General features: G+C 44.4%; 1 protein-coding gene across 1 annotated transcript in view; it reads left to right on the plus strand.

The window, feature by feature from the left end:
- The window catches only part of thsd7ab (thrombospondin, type I, domain containing 7Ab), a 106,822-nt gene extending 81,537 nt beyond the window's left edge, over window positions 1-25,285 (plus strand). Inside the window, exons 17-31 of the mRNA XM_078287067.1 lie at window positions 927-1,105; window positions 1,787-1,792; window positions 2,548-2,681; window positions 3,242-3,395; window positions 5,047-5,188; window positions 8,782-8,897; window positions 9,511-9,628; window positions 13,025-13,170; window positions 14,638-14,812; window positions 19,356-19,546; window positions 21,635-21,725; window positions 22,549-22,631; window positions 23,561-23,774; window positions 24,865-24,952; window positions 25,138-25,285. Of these exons, the coding sequence (XP_078143193.1) occupies window positions 927-1,105; window positions 1,787-1,792; window positions 2,548-2,681; window positions 3,242-3,395; window positions 5,047-5,188; window positions 8,782-8,897; window positions 9,511-9,628; window positions 13,025-13,170; window positions 14,638-14,812; window positions 19,356-19,546; window positions 21,635-21,725; window positions 22,549-22,631; window positions 23,561-23,774; window positions 24,865-24,952; window positions 25,138-25,285 (1,985 nt within the window). The remainder of the gene's footprint in view (window positions 1-926; window positions 1,106-1,786; window positions 1,793-2,547; window positions 2,682-3,241; window positions 3,396-5,046; window positions 5,189-8,781; window positions 8,898-9,510; window positions 9,629-13,024; window positions 13,171-14,637; window positions 14,813-19,355; window positions 19,547-21,634; window positions 21,726-22,548; window positions 22,632-23,560; window positions 23,775-24,864; window positions 24,953-25,137) is intronic.
- Window positions 25,286-25,478: the final 193 nt, after the last annotated feature.

Below are 25,478 nucleotides of genomic sequence, written 5' to 3' on the forward strand. Positions count from 1 at the left end.
AGTATTGGTTAATAGTTTTTAGTACTCTTACAGCAGGGCATTTTCCCCTTCTGGCATTCTGCAAGAGTTCTTGAACTTTTTTGTTCATCAGATAAGATTGAAAAGAAAGAAAGAAAAAAAACTACGATGTGGAAATGAGGGCAAATTTAATCCCATACTGCTTAAAGAAAAGCAAGATTCTTCCCGGGGCTTCACCAGCCGGCCAAGGCCTTTTTCCCCTCAAGCAGTCGCTCTAAACCTCGGGGTTGGGATCCTGCTGGGGGGGGGTGCAGAGTGATTTTGGGAGGTCACGGGATGATTTGTAGACTCAGAAGAAGATGATTATGTTTTGCATAATTTTTGTGGTAAATGCTTTTTTGCTTCTGACATAATTATTTACAGATTCTGCTTTCTTTTCTTTTTTTTCAGTCATTTTATTTATTATTACAGTAATATACGGGGGGAAAAAAAACAACAACAAAAAACAAATTAACATCACATCACGGCATATATGGGTGGTCAAAACAATAGCGCACAAAGTACTAACAGAAAAGAGCACTATACAATTATTTCCAATAGAACACACCCACATGCGGACCGAAACGCCCACAAGCTCATAAACAGACATACACACACACCTACAATACACACATACACATCAATAGCGCACAAGATACTAATAGAATAGAGCACCATACATAAAGACTCTGCTTTCTAATAATCAATTAAGTGAAATAGGGAAATAGGGAAAAAGGGAAAAAGGGAAAAATCATCATTTGGTCTCTTAGTTTGTCTTTCTGCGTGCGCTCACTTGCATCATGGAGTCACAAACAGGCGTCCCTTTCTGTTCCGGGGGTCACGAGCCAAAACCGTCAGGAGCCACTGCCCTGAAGACACGTTTGGTTCTGGTGAAGCTCCTCATCTCTTGTTCTCCTTCCCTCCCGCAGGCTACATTGAGGAGGCGTGCATCATCCCCTGTCCCTCAGACTGTAAGCTCAGCGAATGGTCCAACTGGTCGCGCTGCAGCAAGTCCTGCGGCAGCGGGGTGAAAGTTCGCTCCAAGTGGCTCAGAGAGAAACCTTACAACGGGGGGCGACCCTGCCCCAAACTGGACCACATCAATCAGGTGCCGGACCACAAACTGACCAGAAACAGCGCTCAGAGCGGATGTTGTGTTAATGGCTGAACAGTAGCTCGAGATAAAAACCAAAGCTGTTTTTCATCTCACCATTGTTTCTTAGTGAATATTTATGAACTGTGCTGCAGTGTATTTGCGCTTATTACAACTGTGATACACATTATACATATCAGACACTGGAGAGAGAGAAAGAAAAGAGAAAAAGGGAGCCAATGAAATCTTAATGAATAATAAGCTCGAGTCTGCAAGGCTTTCCATTACCTTCCCCTCATTATTGCGGCACTCGCTTTTTTGCTGAGCAGAGACAGTGCAAAAAGCAATGGATGCTATAAATGGATTCCATCCACCATACTAATGCCCCACTGTGCGCCGGCTGATTCCTTGAGGTTGCCTTGATTTGCAAAAATGAAATGCTTTCCAAGCCTATGTGAATATATCAGCAGATGCAGATTAAGGTTGTCTTGATCTGTGTCTGGCAGTGTGTGTGTGTGTGCGCATTTGCTAAGTTCACACAGGTATTTATGCCAGAGGCCTTTCTGGTTATGTCCTCACGAATGTTGCATTAATCACACATACTGCACTATATGAACAGTTGGCATGTGTTCATTAATCCAACTGTCTCCTTTTAATCCTCCCCCAACGCCCGCTGGATATGACTCACTGCTACAGGCCCAGGTAAGAGCCGCTCTCCTGTTATTTGTAATGTGGTCACAGATGTTAAATGTCAGTGGGTCACTGACATAGATAGATGGACATAGACACAATATCCTCACTGTAGAAGTAAACAAGGTATTATGCCAGATTGGCGCTTTAGTTCTACAAACATTTCTCAGAGGCAGAGCTGCTCTGGAGGCAGAAATAATCTCATTGGTTGAGTTAAACCTCAGTGGGCGGAGCCAAAAAAACAGCAGCTTTTTGGAGCGCTAACTGACAAACTTGAAGGGCAAAGGAGGAACTGGTCAAAATATAAATAAAAATATAAATGGCATTAAAAGCAGATGAAAAGCGTGAAAAGATCAATTGCAAAATTGGTGCAAAATTATTATTGCTCTTTCAACATTATTCAGATTTCTTAAATTGCATGAATTAGACGAGACAAGAGTTACCACGGCTTAGCCTTTTCGCATATACAGCAGTCTCAAAAACTGTGGTTCTTTGGCTCCGCCCACTGAGGTTTAACTCAGCCAATGAGACGATTTCTGCCTCCAGAGCAGCTCCGCCTCTGAGAAATGTTTGTATAACTAAAACTCCAATCTGCCGCTGTTTCACCTTTTGTCTTGCTGCTCTGTCCATTTTAAAAGGTTTACGGTACTAAGAACTTGAAGTTCAAGTTCAGGTTTGTTTATTTATGAAGCCCTTTATCACACGCACGTCTCAGAGGACTGTACAGAGAACGATTAAGCACACAGATAAGGTCACGCTGTCCTCAGGTGTATGAGGTGGTGCCGTGTCAGAGCGACTGTAACCAGTACGTCTGGGTGGCCGAGCCCTGGAGCGTCTGGAAGGTCAGCAATGTGGACCTGAAGGAGAACTGTGGTGAGGGAGTCCAGACCAGAAAAGTCAGGTATCTATCTACCTGTCTGTCTGTCTGTCTGTCTGTCTGTCTGTCTGTCTGTCTATCTACCTGTCTGTCTATCTACCTGTCTGTCTGTCTGTCTGTCTGTCTGTCTATCTACCTGTCTATCTATCTACCTGTCTGCCTGTCTGTCTGTCTGTCTGTCTGTCTGCCTGTCTATCTACCTGTCTGTCTGTCTGTCTGTCTGTCTGTCTATCTACCTGTCTGTCTATCTACCTGTCTGTCTGTCTGTCTGTCTGTCTATCTATCTACCTGTCTGTCTACCTGTCTGCCTGTCTGTCTGTCTGTCTGTCTGTTTGTCTATCTACCTGTCTGTCTATCTACCTGTCTGCCTGTCTATCTACCTGTCGGTCCCCCCCGTGGCACCTCTGGGTCACACGTCACTGCTTGAGAAACACTGTATTGATGCACAGGTTGCAGTCTGTTTAAAACGCTCCATGTACCTGTCCACCATGTCCACATGTAACAGAACATTTGACCCCAGCATTCTCAGCAGCAGTTCTTCTGCTCCAGGTCAAACCCAGTGACTCTGTGACCTGATCCCGCAGGTGCATGCTCAACACCATCGACGGGCCGTCGGACCCGGTGGAGGACTACCTGTGCGACCCGGAGGAGATGCCCCTGGGGGCCAGGGAGAGCCGGCTGCCCTGCCCCGAGGACTGCGTCCTGAACGACTGGGGCCCCTGGAGCCGCTGCAGCCTGGTAAGAGCTGAACCCGGATCAGAAGGCTGGAGCTCGGCTGTCTGGCGCCGACAAGAAAGGGGAACGTCAGACCGCTTTGAAGCCCGCTGAGATTTATCTTGATATCTTTTTCTTGTCAGAAATATTTTCTCTAAGGCTCGAGGAATTCAAAGAGTAGTGGCACTGTATTATCGCGAGTAGTGTATGAATCTTTGTCAGCAGGTTATTTCCCGTCCACCATGGAGGAATAAAAGAGATATATTAACTGTAGAGCAGAAGAAAAATGGCTTATACATCACCTATATTATCCTGTATTCACTGTGTATTGAGCAGGGGAGGAAGGCGATTTATGATAAAGACTCTGGGAACTCATGAGCAGGTTTCCAGATTTACATTTTGTGATACATACACCCCTGCTTACATTTGGCTGTCGGCAGTGATGTAGCGGCGAATATAAAGCTGGGTAAGTTATGACTTCCAGCTGGCGATCATCATAAGGCAAACTACCACCAATATAAACAGTAATCAATTATATTTTCAGAAAAGCATTGATTAATGCTTTTTCTCCCTAAAAGTCACCATCTGCACATAACTTACTTCAGCTTGCTGCTACTTACTATGATGTATACTAGAAATTCACCTCATAAAGATTTATTTCAGCCTGAAAAATGAGGGTAAAGTGAGTAAGACATGAGGATACTGGGTTTGCCGGCCTCTACATCCCTGCCTGTGACACTTTTCCAACGCCGTATGAAAGAGTAAGAACTCACAAATAGAGTTTGGAAGAGAGATGCCAAGCCCTGATTGCATCACAGCAGCAAAGCTTAGGCCTGAAGGCTGCAGCACGCACGCAATCTTCTCTCTCGCACTTGCAAAAACACGTAAGGTGGCAGAACATCCCGTTCGGTTTCTCCCCCCTCTGACACCTCCGGTTCGTGGTAAAAAGACGATTTAACTGCTCCGGCTTCACCTGCTGTTCTCACATCAGCACCCTGGCCATTGTTAATCACACCCCATTCTCTCCCAAAGTGCTTGACACGCCGACTTCCTACAATTCCAATCTCGACATGGAGTCTGCAGCGGCACCAGCGGGGTCTCTCACATGTTTTATTCATCACGCCAGCGATGGAGTTATTCCAAAGGCTGTCATTTCTCCCCCCCCCTCTCTCCCTCTGTGACCAATGACTGTGTAGAATCTGGTGGTTTACCGTTCCAGCAGAATATCTGTCGGAGCCACCCTGTCATTTCCCGCTGAAGAAAAAAAAAAAATCCTACAAATTCCTCATTCTGGGAATGCCGGGAGAGAGAGGAATGTTTTTTTTATAGAATGAGAAAACAACTCCTCGAGGATACGCCGGCCCGGGGGAATGGCTTGACATCAGAACAGCCTATAGTAATCCACTTATTTAGAGAAATGAATTATGGCGCAATAAGCTGGGAAATAATCCAAAAGCGGGCAAATTCACACAGTTTAATCGACTTTAATGTTCAATAAATATGGACATCACAGTGGCAGGAGCGCTCTATTGAAAAAAGGGCTTAGTTCCAATTCAGGGATCTGTCTGCATTGAATTCTTATCACTCGCTGCAATATGGATTGCTTAATCATTTACGCATTCGTAGGGACATTTTTGTAACCTCCTGATTGGTTAATAGAAAGCCTCTGTTTCAGCCCTGCACCAGAACCATCAGCCGAGTGCGGGCGGCGTACACCATCCGCTCGCCCAGCGTGGGGAGGCAGTGTCCGGACACCGCTGACAAGGAGCCATGCAGCCTGAACCTCAACTGCTTCAACTACTTCTACAACATCACAGGTAGAGGAAGTACCACATAAAAGAGGAAAAAACATCCTGTTGTAATATGATGCATCGTCTTCATAAAGTTGCAATGGATGGCAGTGCCTTAGCTAGATTTCAACCATAACTCCATAAGGCCATGATAACATGGGACAAGGTCTGTGTCTTTTTTTCAGTTATTTTCAGTGGTTTGGTGGCAGCAGGCGTGTGTCTCCTCCAAACTATGCGCCTGCCTTTTTGGATGCATCACGTTTTGGGGCGCTGCCCTGGGGACTCCGAGTTGAACATGCCTCAACTTTAACCACGTCACGCATTACAGCGATGTGAAAATAGTCCTTGAAATGGGTGCTATCTAGGCGGATCGCTCTGTTCTCTGTTCTCCCTGGGAGGATGTTGATGTGATGAACCCACATCCTCCTTTTCAGAACGTGCCCCTCATCTGCTTTAAGAGCAAGCAGAGCAATGCTAACTTTCTTTTGTCTGTTATTTTTAACAGCGTTGTCCCCTTTGTTGCTACAGGGTACCAATTACATAGCTTGCAAGTTGTGGAACTTTGTGCTGCGTTTCAACGAGGATTATGTAACGCTCCACGCGGCTTTGAGCTCTGCTCACCACCAACACTCACAGTTGTGCTTTGCGTATGAGGAGAAGAAAAAGTCCTATCTCTCCTATCATGGCCTAATTTTGTGTGTTTATTGTTTATTTTTTAGTTTACCTTCAACTCCAAGGAAGGTTGACTGAGCGCACTAGCTCCTTTTCCACAAAGCCCTGCCTCACACTCACAGTTACAGCCATTAAAGCGCGGGAGATGCCCAGTAAAACCACAGTGTTTCACCACTGAACACTATGGGTTAAGTGCCTTTCTCAGGGGCACCTCAGTGGTGATTGCTGAGAATGGAGAAAGCATTTTTCATTCACTTTTCCCACCGAAATGTCCCAAGCTGCTCTGGGATTTGAGCTGGCAACCTTCACAAGCTCCCGTCTCTAAACTTTAGTCATCACACCCCCATATCATATGGTAGCCAGGGTACTTTTTTGCATTTCACTCTGTAATTTACTACGTTTATACTGCTATTACAAAACATTTCAATTAAAACTGTAAAAAATCTAGCATGAATTGGCAGTATTTTGCTTCTATTTCATTAGGATTTGTTGTGTTACCTTCAATGCTGTCGCTCCCCATTCTGTGCCACCTCACCTACTTTTTCCCTGTCTTCCCTCCTCTTAGCTCTTTGTCTATATCGCTACACTGGGAGATGTGACAGCTACTCCCTAGTGCTGGGATCGCAGTGGCACACAGGCCTCCCAGGGTATATGTACATAATATACGAGCAGAGATCATTATTGGGAAAAGGGCTCTTTTTCATTGTTGATGCTGAGACCATCTTGGCTGCACCTTCCCTCACTATTTCTCTTTTTCTCGCTGTCTCTCTCTGTCTCTCACTGTCGCTCTTTCTTGTTGCAATCTCCCCATTTCGCTCCCCAGAGTGCCACAAAGCTCCTCAGCAGAAGGAGACACGAGTCCCAGCTCAGAGTCGAGCTCGCAAACGAGCTCACTGCAGCTAAAAACAGCCACTCATCTTTGTCAGAGGATGGCAGTCTTCATGAGTGATACCTCAGCCCCCCTGTTGTTGCAGAGTGTTTTTTCACAACAGCATACGCTATGTGTGTTTAAAGGCTCTGGCACCAAAACACTGCAATAAAATGTAACGTTTTCACTTCACAGCACTCATTTTTTGGAGGGTTGTTTATTCTCCACCATGTCCAGACTGATGGAGCACAGTAGAGCCAAGGTCCTGCATTTTTCTGACAAGGTTTCTTGTGGAAAACTAGTATTGATGTTGCTTTTAAATCCTCCTTATCTTTCAAAGGAGGACACTTAAATCTGACTGCTCTGCCATACAGCTTGCTTAAGGCAGTTGGTGCTGGCATATAAGGCTACTGATGGCAGGCAGACTTAATGCATTCAAGTGAGCTGATATAAAACCCTCGCTGACCTCTTTGCCGACGCAGTAATCATGTGTTATCGACGGCGATCTATGCCAGCCAGAAGCTATTTGGGGACTCACTCCAAATGTACACCTTTTTTTCTGAGATTATTTTAAGGCATTTCAGCTTGACTTGATAGTTGTGCGTGAAGAGAGAGACAGAGAGAGAGAGAGAGAGAGAGAGAGAGAGAGAGAGAGAGAGAGAGAGAGAGAGAGGAGATGTCATGAAATTAAAGGTCATGAGCTGGAGTCAAACTCACAACATTGCAAGTACATGGCATGCTTCCCAGTCTGCTGAGTCATCAGGATGCCCATAATGCTCACTTTCGTATGCACGGCACATCAAAATTAAAAGGCATTATCCAAATGCAAAGTAGTGATTTATCAAGTGAAGCCATGGGAATTTGAGTTCAGTATGTCAACAATATGTCAGTTGATTTTGCAGCACTGTGCAATAGATTTTATCAAAGCCAACGCTTAAAGTCACAATGAAATACAAAATTACTTTTTCATCTTGTTAGCTAATTCTCCATCATAATGTACACCTGTTTAACATTAAATGCCCCAAAAAATGACGGCACATTTTCAGTTGTTACTTCATGGCGTATCAGTAGCTTTGCATAAAAATTCCAACCAATAACACCATCACAGATTTTTGACCAATCCCCCTCCGCCCCTCCCATCACATAAAACCTACAACTTCACAGCTTCACAAAGTGATACGAGTGCCAACATGGTACGGCGGGGCATGAATTTGTGACAGCTCAAGATTATGTGCAAAGCATTTTTGAACTTTTGGACACTTTTGAACAGCCTCTCCTCGTGTTATGTCCCGCCCCAACATCCTGTTTCAACTGGAAATACGTCAAATTATAGAAGCAAGACACGATCAGAATGCCGTCTCCTTGTGATTTGAATACATCCCCCTCTCCCCTTCCTTCCTGTTCCCCATTAATCATGTCTCCCTCTCTACCTTCCACCTCTCCTTGCACCCAGGGTGGTAAAATCAACACCAGCCACCAGCCACATGCTGGTAAATATTTGCTGTTTGTTTGTTTGTTTGCCCTACCAGCTACGCTGCCAGGTAACCAGTCATCATGTGAGGGTCATATTCTACTCTAAAAATCTAGCTGGCTGGTAAAATTGTGAAAGTGACTGGTGAAGTTTGAGATTTATCAGCTACTGCCTGCAAGAAGAAAACTCTTTTTTCTGCCTCACCCTTATTTATTTACTTTGCACTTCTCGATCATACATAAACATTATAAAATATGAGAATATCTATTACATTAATTGTCTGGGACACTCTGGCTTTGACTGTTACAGTCTGCTATTGGTTGGTTATGATGGCAGTATGTGTTCACAGCAGATTTTCCAGTGTTAATAAGAGTTGAATTTTCAGTGACATTTATTTTGAGTTGACAAGTGTTGATGGGAGAGTTGTTTACCCACTCATAGAGCTGATATGAATGTTTAAAACTATCTAAAGTGTTAAAGAAACTCTGCCGGGTGTGGAAACACTGGCATTGTGTTGATTTTTTACACATTCAGAGCTAAACTGACACTGACGAATTTGAGAGCTTATGCTAAATGCCCCAAATCTACATGTCTTCTGTTGCCCCTCAGACTGGAGTACATGTCAGCTGAGCCCCAACGCTGTGTGCGGGAGCGGCATTAAGACCCGGATGCTGGACTGTGTTCGCAGCGACGGCAAGTCTGTCGACCTCAAATTCTGTGAGGAGGTTAGTCCTGAAAAAACTCCTTTATTCCCTTGTATTGTCCTTTCCTTTCTTTCATTCTGTCTTTCTTAAACACTGTGGTTATCACTTTCTTTCTTTGACGCATACATTCTTTCTTAATGGCTTAATCATGTCACTCATTACAATATATTACCATACACTTCCAGTACTATTAGGCCTGCAGCAATATGAAATATTCAAATGTATTCCCATACAGAGATTGTTGTCTGTGCTTCAGGCTGAGTATTTTATTCATTCATAATCTGTCTAGGCTCCCCATAATTGCAGCCGGCGGGCTGTGGCGGAGCGTCCCCACAGCTATTTAACCCATGGCCCTCTTCATCGTCTGGCTCATTCACAAAAACACAATGTGTCAGAATGGCTTTCAGAGCAGCTTCAGTATCCCAACTGGCTGAGCTGACGCTGCCCAGCACAGTCTAACCCCTCTGCCAGAACAAAGCCTTGTGGGAATTGTAGTGTTGAGAGGTCAAGCTGGCGCCCGGCTGCAACAGATTGAATCGGCGGTGCTGAGGCTGCTCTGTCTGTGCCGCCAGTGATATGAAAGATTTGATGATGAGAGTCGTGAATTGCCCCCTCCATTTCCCCTGCGCTGTAGTTGAATTTGGAGAAGAAGTGGCAGATGAACGTCTCCTGCGTGGTCGAGTGTCCCGTCAACTGCCAGCTGTCGGAGTGGTCGGCCTGGTCCGAGTGCTCACAGACGTGCGGACTAGAAGGTAAGAAAGACAGATGATATGAAACATCCTGCTCAACACCACGATCAGCTTAACTGTATCTTACCTTCAGTGTGTGAGCAGGTAGAGCTTCGGTGACTCACTGGTTGTTGCAGGGATCAAACCTGTGACTTTTTGGTAACAAGACACTCTCTCTAGTCGCTAGGTCGCCCTTTCATCATTAATTATGTGTAATCGTATAACCATAATAATGATAATAATCTGTATTTGTAGCACAGTTCAAAGTGCTTTACAAGGGAGTAAATTAAAGCAACAAAAAGATCAAATCAACAGTAAAAAGCAATGAAAGCAAAGCAAGAAACAAAGGGAGCACATAAAAAGTGAGGTCAGGGACAATTAATAAAAGATCATTACATAAAAGCTAGTTCATCGAAGTGTGTTTTAGGAGGCGATTTAAAAGATGATACTGATGTAGCTCCTCAGGCAGGTCGCTCCACAGTCTGGATGGCAAAGGGCCAAACGCGTCTAGTTTACAATCTTTACTTTGCAGCAGCCAATAGGAAGCTCAGGCTGTGATCCGGCTCACGTGGGGTTAAAAGGCCTGTGATACAGCTTGGCGCCAGACACATCCGCACCTCGAAAGTGATCAGTAAAATCTTAAAATCAATTCTAAAACTAACAGGTAATCAATGAGAACACATAAAAGCATGGAGGACTTTTTCCAGACCACTAACGGATAACATGTCTTAATTTCTGAAATATTCCTCAAAAGCACAACAATAAACGAGCACAACACAAATGGATTGGCAGGATGTCCTAGTGTTAGTGAGGTCGTCCCCCCCTTTAGGGATGAATAAATTATATCAAAAAAGACCCAAAAATATCAGACTCTCACCCTGTTCATCAAAGCTCAAATTTGCATTAAAATTAGATGCTTAAACTGTTCATGCATTAGCTATGACAGTATTACTCACTGCAGCATAACCTCATTAAGTTACAAAATGCAGTGTTTATGCAACACATTCCGCCTCAAGTGCCCAAAATGGCAGCACACCATAGAGCGCTGTACAATACGCTCCCAGCAGATTGCACATTGTCTCGCTACAATAGAAGGAGCCGTTCGCCTGCGACATTTCACCTCATCTGTCATTCTGTCTCTCCACCACCTTACTACCAATCAAATGCTAGCTCCTCGCTGCCAGGTGAAAAGAAGCGGCTGGCGACTTCACGTGTATCGGAGGAGAGACGAAGTCGTTGCCCCCCCGTTGCCTTCACCAGGCAACGGGGGTCGCGCAATGACAGGGACTGTGGAGCACATCGGGGGAACTGGCAACGACAAAAGTGGAAGCAAAACAGAGAAAAAGGCAACAACAACAAAAAAAGAGGAGTGAGAGTGTAAACCAAACAAACTATAAGAAACAACCCCGAAACACAAGGGTTTATGGGTATAAGGACAGATGTTGACAGGTGCTTGGAAAGCCTAGCAGAGCAAAATGAAGTCTGGACTGAAGCTCATATTCAGCTGTTTCTTCATGTGTTCTTAACCGGTATGAACACCAGAGAAGGGAAATTACAGCACAGAGCTCAGAGTCCATCATGCTTAGCTAAAGTTACAGGGACTGGAATCGGATTTGTTTTTACTCCCCGCCAAAATCTCTAATCTGGCGGCATGACAGGTCACCAAAACTCTGCCCGATAAACAAGCTGCTTGCGAGTCCATGTGACTTGCTCACAACAAGCCCTGGTTCACTAAAAAAAATACAAAAATAACAACAAAACAAAAGTAAAAGTAAACTTTTCCATGAAGGTTCGGACCAAAGAAGTCGCACCCCGAGCCTCCAACACTACAGGACTGTGGTTGTATTGGGCAGCTCCAATGTGTGAATGTGTATAAGTGTATGAATGTGAAACAGGGAGGTGCTGAAAAAGAACATGCGGTCTCAGCAAAACCCTTGCCAGTATAAATAAAGCTTAAAAAAATGTATTTGCAAATACCATTCGACCCAGGTTGGGTCGTAAGGAGCCTCGCCGCACCAACACAGTGTTCTGTGTGCGTGTGTGTAACCGCACGCTGATTTACTGAAGCATGGCGTTGCTGAGAAAAGGCATGCACGCTCAGCAAAACGTCCTTGGATAAATAAAAGTTAAAGAAGAAAAAAACAACATTTCAGACACATCCCACTCCCTCTGGAGGCACTTGGCTGAAAAACAGCATAGAAATGAGAGAGAGGAAGCGTTTATTTAAGTGAGAGCGATTGCGTTACATCCCTGCCAAATGACTGGCGAAAATTTGGCCTCCTGTTGCCTGGTTGTTGTTCCGGAGGATCAGACAATTGATTCTGTCCCATTATATCCTCCTGCTCCTGGGGGCTGTGGGGAGCTCTTTGAAGTCGCGGCGCTGCAGCAACAGTTGCTAAATCACAGAGAATAAGATAAAAGTTTAAGAATGGCTACAGGAGCAATAGGGGACCTTATTTGATCTGTGTGTGTGTGTGTGTGTTTTCTGTGGGTGTGTGTGTGTGTTTGTGTGGCGGAGGGGATGTTCCTCTTGGTGGAATAGGATGTGAGGTAGGTGTGCGTGTGGGAGGGGGGGAGGGGGGGCGGGGGGGGGGGAGGACGATTTGTGTTTTATGTGCTGAAAAGTGCCGTAGGTTGGCAAAGGTGCACAGTGAGGTGAGCAGATTGCTGGCTAGGCGGTGAGGAAATGAAAGTGCTATATGCAACAAATGAAGGGTTTTGAGAGTTGAGAGTGGGTGGTTTAAAATGGGTTGATAGCAGGTGGCTATTTCACAAGTTAGAACGTGTGTGTGTGTGTGTGTGTGTGTGCACGCAGGGTTTTTTGGCTGTAGAGTATTATAGTTCACACGGCGTGATAACTCTGTACTTAAAATCAATAGCCTCTGAGCTCTTAGCTGTGATGTATTGGATTTATTTAAAGAGAGAGCGCTGATTACTGTGGCAGAAAAGCCTTTCTACTCAAGTGGACCAAGAACTAATCAAGATGACACAGAGAAAGAAGAGTATGGCAGAATGTTTTGAAAATGTTAAGTCGAGTGCAGTTATGTACAATGAGATTAATTTAATACCTTCAACACACACACACGCACACACATTCAGAATGAGCTGTTTAGAGATTGAATGGGGTTTTGCCCGGAATGGTCACCTCAAGTGTCTCATTCCCGCTTTTTGCTTGTCTAAAAAGCACACAGCCACTTTTCACGCTGCGCAATTTTATTATTTCAGCACTAAATCAAATGCTCCAGCGGCTTAGCGCAGCAAATTCACAGTCAATTTGTCTTCGATCAGGCGGGTAAGCACAGGACTCGAGTTTCAACGCCGGGACGGAGAGTGGAGAGCTGTGGTTTCTTCTAGCGTGAATGACACCTCTGACATGAAACCCCCGCTGATGATGTCACCCCCTGTGTTTGTTGGGTGCAGGCAAGATGTGGCGGCAGCGGTCGGTGGTCCAGGCCTCGCAGGGCGACGGCCGGCCCTGCCCTCTTCAGATGGAGCAGTGGAAACCCTGTCCCGTCCGACCCTGCTACCGCTGGCAGTACAGCTCCTGGTCCGAGTGCAGAGTGGAGGTACGTCGTCCGCGTGTTTAAAAGACCCAATGAAATGGCATCTTTGAAACAGGATGCTGGGGGGGCGGGACATAATGCAGTGAGGGATCATTCAAAAGTCTAAACCAATGGAATATGAGTCAGGGAGAGAAAGGCAGTTTTATTTGATGGGTGGGGTGTGGAGGGGCGGGACTGTTCAAAAATCTGGTGGTTTTGTTGGTTAGAAATGTATATTTACGCCTCCTGGTGCAGCATGATGTCACCATGAAAGATACTCTGTTTTCCAGGAGGTAAAAGTAATGGGAGTTAATTTCATGGGGACTTTAAAGGTGTAACATGTAGCATTTTAGTATCAATATTGATTTCACATCAACGATTTAACATCATTACCATATTAAAGGGGCATTAAGTAATTTATTACTTTTATCGACCTCCGTAACATCAACAGCTCTGGCACAGCTTATGGTGGCCTGGAATGGACAAAAACATAAAAGTCACGTTTTCACAGCAGAGCTACTAAGCTAGCTAGCTGGAGCAGAGCAACTCACAACATCCTCGTTAGGACAGGAAGCAACGGGGTTCATGGGAAATGTGGTCTTAATGTTGAGAAACACAAAATGCTACACGCAGCACCTGTAATTTAAGGATACACAACATGTGAAGTAAATGGCACCAGCTAAGCTTTTCACTGGTCAAACATACTGTGAATTTTTGAGATTTCTCGATAAATATGAAAAGTTCTATTACAAAATGCTATAAATCTATTTAAAAAAAAAAAATCATCATTCAATAAATCTAAAATATCCATATGTTATTTTGGAATTACCCAGTCTGTAAAATTAGTATACATTTATCAGTGAAACACTTTGATTACCTACTATTTAGATGCCTAGCTTTAAACTACCTGCTATCAGTCATTTTGTCAGAGTAGATTCCTCCATTTTTCAAATGGTTGATATTTCATTTTGGAGCCAGTCTCATCACACAGACCCCAGGAAGACCGGTCATCACTGAGTAACCTGCTAATGGGTGATTGTGATAAAAATATGACCTGCTGATGCCTGATGGGGACCCAGCATCGCACAAATAAAGCTTGCTGGGAATATAATTCAGTCTGTGGGAATGATTCTTCCTTTGATCTTAATAAAATTCAAAAACGAAACTAAAAACTATCAACTCAAAGTGTTAACTTAAACTGTAAACTGAATCAACAAGCTATGATACTAAACATCTACCTCTATTTCAAGCTCAAAAAATGTATTGTCAATCAGTTAATAACCAACAGAAGATTATATTTTGTACATATGCACTCAGTGAAACGCAATACACATTGATGACACAATTATAAAACATAATCATCATTGATCAACCATATATAATTATCAGGAAACTCCTGGCAAGCGGCTGGTGCTACTTGTAATTCCCCACCCTGACTGTGGTAACTCATCACCCTCCTTTCTTCTTCTGTGGTGTCCCTGTGTGCGTCAGGGCGTGGTGTGCGGGCACGGCGTGCGCTACAGGAACCTGTCCTGCTCCGTGTCCGACGGCTCCGGCGACGGCTCCGACAGCCTGGTGGACGAGGAGCTGTGCGGCAGCCTGGAGATGGCGGTCAACGGAGACAAGCAGATCACACTGAAAGAGGCCTGCACCCTCCCCTGCCCAGGTAACGATGCTGCCTTCATGCTGCCTTCAAGTGCCGTCTGAAATACTGTAATTATGAGTGGAGCGCGCCGCATGAACGACCCAACAAAGTGGCATGGAGCATGGAAGTCATGTCAACACTTGGTGGTAAAAGTGGATTTATTGTTGTATGATTGTTTGGCATTCTATGTGAATAATTAGTATTGTTGTATTCTATTGTATTGTTTCTATTTTCACTATTTTCTTTAACTTTAAGCTGTCACACATTTTGTGTATTTTTACAAGTTGCCCCCTTGGTGTTGAAGAGACAACCGCTGCAAATAGTATTTAAGATACACAACTTTTGGCTAATAAGTTAATAAAAGCATTTTCTGCTTTTTATTCTGCTGCTGCAGCACAAAGTAGCTCTGTGCTGCTTGATTTATAACAAAAAAAAGGGTCAATTTTGTTATTATATCCGACCAAAAGCACTTTGTCGGATCGTATTTATTAAATATGACTGGTTGTGCAAGTTGTATAAGACCTTACTTGAACTGGACTAAATCATGACAGCTGTTGCATTGTACTATACATACAGTTATGTTTGGTTACTTCTATTTTTTACTATCTATTAGGGCCACCTGCTCTTTCAATTAAATAGACTGACAGGTGAATCCGAGTGAAAGCTGTGCGCGCCCCTAAAATTGAATGTATTTTATCTGCACTGTGATAAAACATAGAAGAGTGATAAAAAAAAGAACCCACACACACACCGATAAAATATGACGTAGAAAGAAGAGATGCAGTCAATTATCTGTGCAGGTGAGATAAAGAACCCCAGAGGGCTTGTAAAAAAAAGACAAGATGACAATCAAGATGACAGGCTAAGATACAACTGCACTGGAGAACAGAATCTGCTGTACTGTAAATGACAATAATATGTAGATTTCATCCATTTATTCACTTCATGCATGAAGGGGAGAAGTGGATGAAGAGGAGAGGTTAAATAAGGATTTTTCAGCATTAAAACAGTACAGGTTTAGCTTGTGTGAAAACTTGGCATACTCACTGTACTTTAATAATAAGTTTATTGATATAGCACTATTCATACATCGAATACAACTCAAAGTGCTTCACATAAAATAGATTAAAACAGTCTAAAAACAGTAAACGGTTTAAAACCATTACATTACATTAAATTTACTTATTACATTAAAATTTCTAAATCAAAAATAGTCCAGCATAGGAATGACCCTCTATGCTAAATGACAACAGCAGTTCTAAAATGAACTCATAAAATGACAAGCAAACAATAAAAAAGAAGAATAAAAAACACTGTAAAGGGTAAAAGGCGATGTTAATGTAAAGCTAAGTTAAAAAGAAAAGGTTTTGAGCTGGTGTGTGAAGGAGCTCACTGAACTCGCCTGTTTGATATCTGCTGGTATCGTTCCACAGTTTGAGGGCACGATTGAAGAAAGCTGCATCCCCGATCTTTACACTTTGTGACTTTGTGTTTAGTTGTGTGTTTTGTACATGGTTTATAAAGCTTTGTGTGATATTTGAGCTTTTCATCACCTCTGCCAAGGCATGTATAATGATTTTAAGAGACCCAGATGAAGTGCAAAACAAAAACAAGATGATCACATGTGCCATTTGGTGGACGCTTTTACCCAAAGCATGTTAGAGTGCCATGTGTGCAAACATTTTCAGCATGGGTAGCCCCAGTGGGAAACAAACCCCCAAACCTGGCAGTGTTAGTGCCGTAATCGACCTTCACAGGGTGACGTTTTTTTTTTTTTCCAATGAGATTAGGTCCCAGCACAATGCCAGGCTGGACATCTGCTGTGGTTTACATGATATACAACCATGCAAGGCAAAACCGGAGAAAAGATTACACACACACACACACACACAGTTTCATTCAATTACTGTAAGTCCTTGGATGCTTTACTGCCGTCTCGCTCAGCAAGGTAACCGAACCGTCTTGCGGTTGGAGTCCAACATGACTTCCACCTTGTCGACATAAAAAGAATCTCAAAATTAAGAGCATATCAAACTTTCCCTTCAGTTGACTGCCAGGCACCGTCTCCCTCCTTCCTTCCTCCTTGATCGTCATCACATCACATCACATCACATCACATCACATCGCATCGCCAAAACCAGCTTCAAAAACATCAGCAGTCTGCGAGTCTGAAGCCAGTGAGCTCTCTCCCTCTCCCCGGCCCGCTCCCTGGCTTTAAAGTAATAATCCATGACATTTTCAGAGAAATAAATTTTCATTTTGCTACTCTCTATCGCCGCTGATATAATACAATAGTGATCCAACACCCAGTTCATAAAAGCTTTTACATTTGCTGTTCTAAACACCCTGTCTCAGGTAGGTCTTTCCTGGGAGAAATACTGTAGTGTAGAGAAAGTGATGTGTTTTTATGTTTCCGGCAGCAGCAACAGCGTTTTTTTTTAATAAATAGAAGAAGAACTGGGTAGTTAGTATGAGCAGCGATAGCCACCGTGGCTGAAGAGACAAAGAAAAGAGCGGCACATATAGTTTTAAAGCTGCACTAGGCGACTTTGCATGTTGGCAGCTCCAAATGGCAGCGAGAGGTAACTGTTTGAAATTTGTTTGAACTTCAGTAACCAGAAATCGAGCAACGTGGCGTCAGTAAACTGCATAGTGTGCTCATGTTTACCAGTCCGTCTGTGATCACTTTAAACCAAAGGATACCAAAGAGTCGAGAGAGGAAAAAGATCTGATGCTGTTTAGGAGAAAGTTGTATATTTTGTGCATAAGTTTACATTCATTATTTCCTGTGGGCGTCCACATGTCAATACCAGACATCCAAATTTAATTTGGGCAAACTGGGCAAATCTATTTTCAATTAGAGTGGATGGGAGACTTTTCTCTATTGCAGCCCCACTTTGTGATTTAGGTTGATAAGAGGAGCGTATTTTCACAAAATCTTGCCTAGTGCAGCTTAAATATAAATCTGTGTTATTTTTAAAGCCAGCGGTCCCTGAAGGGGGAAATATCATCGCTTGCTGCTCCCAAGACAAAAACACAAATGGAGAATTCATTTCCAAAGCGCTATATGTCTATTTTGGTTCATCATTGATTGTTCATCATTCATCTCTAAAATACAGATCCAGTCTGTAAAATTGGCATCCTTTTTCAACCGAGGACTTATGTTACCTACTATCATTTTAAAATCACCATAATTTGCTTTCAATCTACAATCATTTTAGTAGGTGGCATGTTTTTCAAATGGTGGGTGTCTCATTTTGGAAGAAAACTCATCAGATGTTTTCTGGTCCCTGAGATGGAAAACACTGAGAAACGCTGCCCTAGATAACAAGTCAGTCCGCCCCGTTTTGCCAAACCGGTGGAACAGTCTGGGTATTCAACAGCGATTTAAAGCACACACTATTTTCCGTGTTGGGAGGTGAGGTAAAGTGTGGTTTGGGGGAAAATGAAAGGGCTGTTTTTCAGGGGGGGGGGGGGGTCGGGGACAGCTTGGGAGTTTTGGCAGGGTGCATGCACACATGCTCATGTCCACACACACACACACACACACACCTTCATGCAGTACCACCCTTGACCCATGTCCTATTTCCCTTGCTGTTTGTTAAGCTGCAGTTCTCCGCTGTGACCGAACTGAAACCCATGACCAGTCCGCCCCACACCTCAAACTGAACACTTCTTCCCACTCAAACGCTTCAGAGCATCTCTACTATCATATATGTTCTATGATATGTAAATGCACATATTGTATGCACCACTGCAACGTACCTTAACACCCCCGGATTAAGCTGGTCCTGGTCTGTAACTCAATTAGTTGTGCATAGCTCTAACTCTGGCAGGGTTAGAGAGGTGTGATTCCCACTGGGGCCACCCAAGATAAAACTGTCATAAAAAATTATTTTGTATAGCACAGTTTACAAAGATGGAGTGTACAAAGTTCTTTAACGATCAAATAAAAGCAAACACACTGAAAATGAAATAAATCGAAACAAGCAAAAACAAGAAGAAACCACAAGATAAAAAGATAGAGGGTAAAAACAATATAACAGTGAAAATAGGATAAATAGATAGCATCACACAAGTGAAGAAGAATGTGCTTTAAGATGTGATTTAAAAGATGAGACTGGTTCTGCTAGCCGGAGCTCCTCAGGTCTTTCCGAGGGGCGCTGATGGCAGCAGCCCGGTCACCTTTAGTCTTAAACCCAGACACTTGAACAGCCAGAAGGGCGCTGCCTGAGGATCTGAGGCTGCACACCGGCTCATAGGAGATTAAAAGGTCTGTGATATAGCTTGGGGCCAGACCTAACCGTGCTTTAAAAGGAATCAGTAAAAACAAAATCCAGACCCAACAGGTAACCAGCGAAGAGACGCCAGAGTGATGGGACCGGTGAAAATCCCAGCTGCTGCATTTTTGAACAAGCTCGAGATGGGACTTTTGGTTGATGCCAGAATAAAGAGATGTACTCAAGCATCCACAAAGATGGTATATATTAAATAGTATTTGAATATCATGAATGGTAACTGAATAAGCTCCACAGTAATGTATTCTGTCTCTTCTGCCCTACAGGTGAATGCTACTTGATGGAGTGGTCAGACTGGAGCCCGTGTGTGAGCGTCTGCGTCAAGGGGGCCGGCGTGGACTTCGGCTCGGTACAGGTTCGCTCGCGAGCCGTCATGGCTCAGGAGCCCGAAAACCTGCAGCTCTGTCCCGACCAGGCCTGGGAGTCCCGGCCCTGCACCGGTGAGACCGCTGCTGCAGCGTGACAGCTTCAACGTTCTGCCGGCTACGAGTTTGACAAACTAACAGAGGCAAACTGGCTTTGACAAGCGAACGGCTTGCACATTGGTCCCCGCAAGCTGGCAGCCCCAAACTTTCCTTCATTAATTTTCTTCAACCCACTTATTCCTATTCAGGGTCACGGGGGGCTGCAGCCTATCCCAGCATGCACTGGGTGGAAGGGAAACACCCTAGACAGGTCGTCAGCCCATCACAGGGCTAACGCAGAAAGACAGACAATCACTCACACTCACGCTCATACCTATCAGCAATTGTCCACCTTAATTTGCATGTCTTTGGACTGTGGGAGGAAACGGGAACACCGAGAACAAACCCACAGAGGGAAAACATGCAAACTCTACACAGAAAGGGCCGGGCAGCAATCAACTCCACGTCTTTCTTGCTGGTGACAGCGCTAAACACTGAGTCACCGTGTCGCCCAGCCCCAAACTTGATTGCGAGAAACTAAACTGGTAACAACAACCGTCATTTTGTTTTTTAGTAACGCCACCAGGTCAATTGGCGCTCCCCCAAAAGGGATTTCTTGAGTCAGATCTTGATACAGTGGAAACCCCCACGCTCATTTACTGTTGTGATCTGCGCGGCTCCCCAGGCGCATTAATCACCCGTTAGACTGAGGAGCTGCAGCGTCGGTTGTGAATCACCACCACCGAAGCTCATCACATAGCCATAGGCTCAGTCTGTATAGCAGCCCCCCACCCCTCACCCCCTCACTCTCCTTCTCCTCACCCCCCCACTCTCCTTCTCCTCCCTCCCTGGCGACTGTACACAGCAGTCTTCGCTGGCCTGACCTGGTTTCACAGCACCACTCAAGGCGCTTGGGGGAGGTGTGGCCCAGCCAAGAGGAGTAGAGGCGGAGGAGAGGGAGTGGAGGCAAGGAAGGGGGGAGGGCGGCGAGGGAGAAAGGGAGGCTGGGGACGGAGGGAGGGAGGGAGGGAGTTGATGTGAGGAACGCTTGAGAAAAACAAGACTGGGTTTGGCATTGTAAGAGGCAGATTGGCATTTTAGTTATACAAGCATTTCTCGGAGGCAGAGCTGCTCTGGGGGCAGAAGTAATCGGCGGAGCTAAAGAACCACAGTTTTTCAGAGTGCAAGTTAGATAACTGGCAAAACTGAATGGCAAAGAAGGAACTCAAAAACATAAATGGCAATGCCTTCTTTCTTCATTCGGGTCAGCATTCATGATGTTGGAAGCAGGCTAGCTAACTAGCTTACCTAGATAGCTGTAGGCTATTTTGAACTTGGAAGGTCTTCCTGGCTAACTAGCTAACCTAGATAACTTAGTATGGCTATATGGCATTTTTTCAGTTAATAGCAACTCAGCCAGAAAAACTCTGATACTTTGGCTCAGCCCATTAACTCAGCTCATCTCTGCCTCCAGAGCCCCTCTGCCTCCGAGAAATGTTTGTATAACTAAAACCCCAATCTGCTTGTAGGAGACGGTGGGAAGTGAAGAAGACCGAAATGAGCAATTGAATGAGAACGTAACACAATGCAAAAAGAGCCAGGCTGCAGCGTAGTGAGAGAAATGAGAAAAGTGAAGAACAGAGAGAGGTGCAGCGGTCCCAGCCAAAGACAAATCGGCCCGTGACGCCGGAGACAGAGAGAGCCATCGATTGAAGCAGTGATACTGTACCCAGCTCTATGGAGAATAGATCTTTCTTTTGTTCAAGGTTAAATTGTTCATTTACGCTAGCTGAATGGCTCGGACTGAAGATTGGTTACACAGGACTCCGTCGGGAAATATGGTCATTTGCTGCACTGATGGAGATATTGATAAAGTCATAATAGCATTGATAGAAAGTCATTAAGCAAAAGCTCTTATTGAAGATTAAAACATTGAACTGGACCCTTCTGTGCTGGGGCATTGATACTGATATTATACGGCAGCCGCCTACAGTATGTGCATAACTTAGCAGCTGCTTTATTAATCCCTCGCTCACATGATAAATGGACCTCATTGCAGACGGTGTGCACATTGTATGGCACTTGTAGCTGTTGCGTGGCACGCTGCCTGATTGTCTGTTCGTTTGCTCCCAGGGGGCGAGTGCTACGAGTACAAATGGATGAGCAGCGTTCGACCAAACTCCACCCGCCTCGTCGTCTGGTGCCAGCGCTCAGATGGACTCAACGTCACAGGTGAGGATTAAGGAACTCACCCATCAGGCTTACCGACTCAGTCTTATGACCAGTACGGGTGATAGTCCAACAGTGGAAAACACTTTCGTCATAAGTGTATGAATAATACTTGGATGATAAAAGAAATATGAGAATCTGTTATGTTGGTCAACTTGTCCATTAAGTGATGAGAACAAAGACACCAAAATCATGGATATGTCCCCGGTAACATCGCATACACTATGTTGAGTGATGGTAGGCCGCTAGCATCGAGTCAGAAACAGTGAGAAAACTTAAAAGCTAAATAGCAAGTCATCCTAAATGTTATGTGGCCAAGTCTTTTTGCATAGGACATTGATCAAATTTACACAAAATATGAAAGAAAAATACAGTTTTGAAACACTAGGGACTGTTTTCCTTGTTTGCATAGGAAGGGAAGGTGGTGGATGATGGGAGACTGTGTGCAACTAAAAATCTCTGATCAGCAAATAAAAACATGGTTGCTCACCTGAAATAGTTCTAAAAATAAACCTGGCTACAACAGCTATACTGAGTTAATGATATTTCATTTCTAAAATTTATGAATCTAAAGGCCATATAATAAAAAGCGCTAATGCCTTTTTTATTACCTAAAAGGTCAGTCTTCTTCCTTTGGATAATGCAAGTCGCCTGCTATCACACAACACAGTGTATGCTAAAATGTTAGCGTAGAGATTTTGGTGTCTATGTTCTCATCTCTTCGTGAGTAAGTTGACCAACAGGCCAATTGCCTAAAGGTGTATTCCTTTAAAAGCCTCAGTTCCTGTAGGTGCTTTATTTGAATGTAATGTGTTCTGACCCGCAGGAGGCTGCTCCCCCATGAATCCTCCAGTAGACAACAGCTCCTGCGACCCTCCCTGCCTCATGCCAAAGTCTTTCTGCAGTGAGGTGAGCTCCTCTTCGTTCTCCGTATAATAAATTTCAACTGAAGAAATAAAACTTGATTTTCTTGTAGGGGAAATTTGGTTTGCAGACAAGGGTGAACAATAAAAACGCACAATAAAAACAACACAATAAACTGAATAAAAACAATAAAAAGACATAGCATGAAAGCACGGGTCCTCTGGATGAATGGCAGTCTCTGTGCTTACCGCGCCACGCTGCTGCCCACATTGGATTTAGATGCAGCAGGGAATAAAATTATGACAGCATGAAGATGTAAAAACTTGTTTTTCCATGAATATAGTTACAGTATCGTCACTTAACAGTGGTGCATCAGAGTCAGGAAACTAACTTTTTGTCCACTAGAGACCAGAGGCTGCGAAACCTCAAACCATTCTCAACCGGTGATTGTTGTTTACCTGCTGCAGTGGCTGATTTGTTTGACAGACTTTCCAACCACAGCCAAAATTTACAGCATTTCACAGGTGGCTGGTTGTAATTTCCCACACTGGAATGGACTGAAACAGTCATGCCATCTAGTTATTCAGTTGAATGGGAAACAGGTTAAAGTACAAAATATATGGGGGCTGAGGGCAACAAATCACAAACGTGGTCTGAAATCATTTTTTGCATTTTGGGCACTTAGCTGATGCTCTTATCTGGATTGACTGAGAATGAGTGAGAAGGTGGGGGTTCAAATTCAGTGTCTCGTACAAGGACACCTGGCTGTTGATGACACACACTTGCCACTGCAGGGATTGAACCTGTGACCCACCAGTTACGGGACGCTCTCTGACGACCACCCTGCCACCCAAACCTCCCCCCCCCCCAAAGCATTATTAATTCACTTCAGCCATGCTGTCATTGTCCAACACGACCGCTATTTACTATACCCGCTGCTCAGCCCAAATATAATTCTGCGCTGCCCCCTGCAGGCCGCTGTGTGCATGTGCGAGGAGGGCTACACGGAGGTGCTCTCCCCCACTGGGCAGCTGGACCAGTGTGCCCCCATCCCGGTCCTGGAGATCCCCACAGCGGGGGACAAGAAGGCGGATGTGAAGACCAGTCGTGCCATTAACCCCACCCTGCCTAGCACCGTCCAGCCCGGACGCACCGGGCGAACCTGGTACCTGCAGCCCTACGGACCAGGTCAGACCGCATGCCTCATTGTTTCTGGTTTGTTCAGGTCCCAGTTAGTTATTACCAAGGTGACAGCTATTCTTCCCAAGGTCCACAAGAAATATTAAAAATCCAACAACAGAGACATCCTATCTATGCTACATACAGTGGACCCTAACAGATTGATTAGATGCCAAGCAATATATGGAAAAGGGAATTGTATAAAGTAGAAGCAGTATTTGTCACTGTCAGGTGAAAAACTTGTCTCCAAATTGTAAACTTTTCACTGGAACTAAGAAAAACAGCCTTGTTTTTAGCTCGCCTGCCATGTAATTTGAGTTTATCCAGCAGGTTTTTTTAAGGGTTTTATAAGCCCAATGCTCGTAGAATTTTCTCAACCCATAGAGAACCATGTAATCCTTCAAGTGAAGTTAAAACGTGAAAATGAACAAAATTAGAGTTAGGAGGATTTCACACGACAACACTGATATGTACTTTACCAGGACAGTGTGTGTCGGGGAAATATCTTTTTTAGTGTAGTTAGGGTTTAATGGGTCTAATTAACGTCAGGTTTAACATTTTTGTACTCGCAAGTGCATGAAATTAAACTGACACATTAAAGGCGATGATGTGTTGAACATGGTTTCACAAATGCTGTGTCTGCTCAGATGCATGTATGTAACCGTGCTCCCTAATCTGAACTGCTGGTGTATTAACATTTCAGAACTGCATCTGCACAGTGCATTCTGATCGGCGGTGCATGACAGCAAAAGAAACACTTGAGAAACATTTTAGGGTGCGAGAGCGCTGAGCAGATTGAGACTGTCTGTCATGAATCCTTCCAACGCACAACATTTGTCAGGAGCAGGCACTCCCAGAGTCACGCCCGTCATGTAATCCTTGTGTCGTTAATCTTCCAAATGGTATCGTTTTGCATATCGGCACACTTCTGCCTATTATACTCCAATGAGATCTCGAGCATGCTTTTAGAGGTAGCGATTGCAGTAATGTGTGGGGAATTTTCGCAAGCTTTCACAGAATGAATTGTTGCAGACTTTAATGTTAGTGCCATAATGAGGTGCAAACAGACAGCCAAACTGACGAGCCTCCTCCTCCACAGATGGGAAGCTGAAGATGTGGGTGTACGGTGTAGCAGCCGGAGCCTTTGTGCTCCTCATATTCATAGTGTCTATGATATACCTAGCTTGGTGAGTTTACTGTCCCCTATTTATCACCTTCCTCTCCGTCATTCATGAAAAAAATCCTCCCCATTTTTTTCCCCACCCAGTTTGAGTTTAACCATTCCATCTCTTTCGTCCCGCCAACCTCCCGTCATCGTTTTTTTGTTTGTGTTTTCTTTTTTTGCTTCCTTCATGCCATCCTCTTGCGAGAGCAGCAGCTACTGTGCCATGGTGCGTCGCTCTCTTAAGGCCCAAGAGTCTGACGCCAATGGGACGGCGGTCTGGATGGGCCAAAATGCACACGAGTTGACTTACACCTGTCCCGATTGCCAAGAGTTGGCTCAAAGCGGCAGCGACTAATGAGGAAGTGGAGGGCCTCTTCCCCCCCCCCCATATTAGCTGCAGTCCTTGACCTCTCTGACCCCTCCGACAGTGTCACATGTCCCGCCTGACTAGCTGAGTGAAGTTGCTGGTGCAGGTGAGGTCAAACCACCCAGGGATTTTTATTAGAGCTTCCAGACCTCATAGATAGTGTGTGCAATGTTCATTTCAT

This window comes from Centroberyx gerrardi, chromosome 12, assembly GCF_048128805.1.
Source record: "Centroberyx gerrardi isolate f3 chromosome 12, fCenGer3.hap1.cur.20231027, whole genome shotgun sequence".
In the NCBI taxonomy this organism is placed as follows: Eukaryota; Metazoa; Chordata; class Actinopteri; order Beryciformes; family Berycidae; genus Centroberyx; species Centroberyx gerrardi.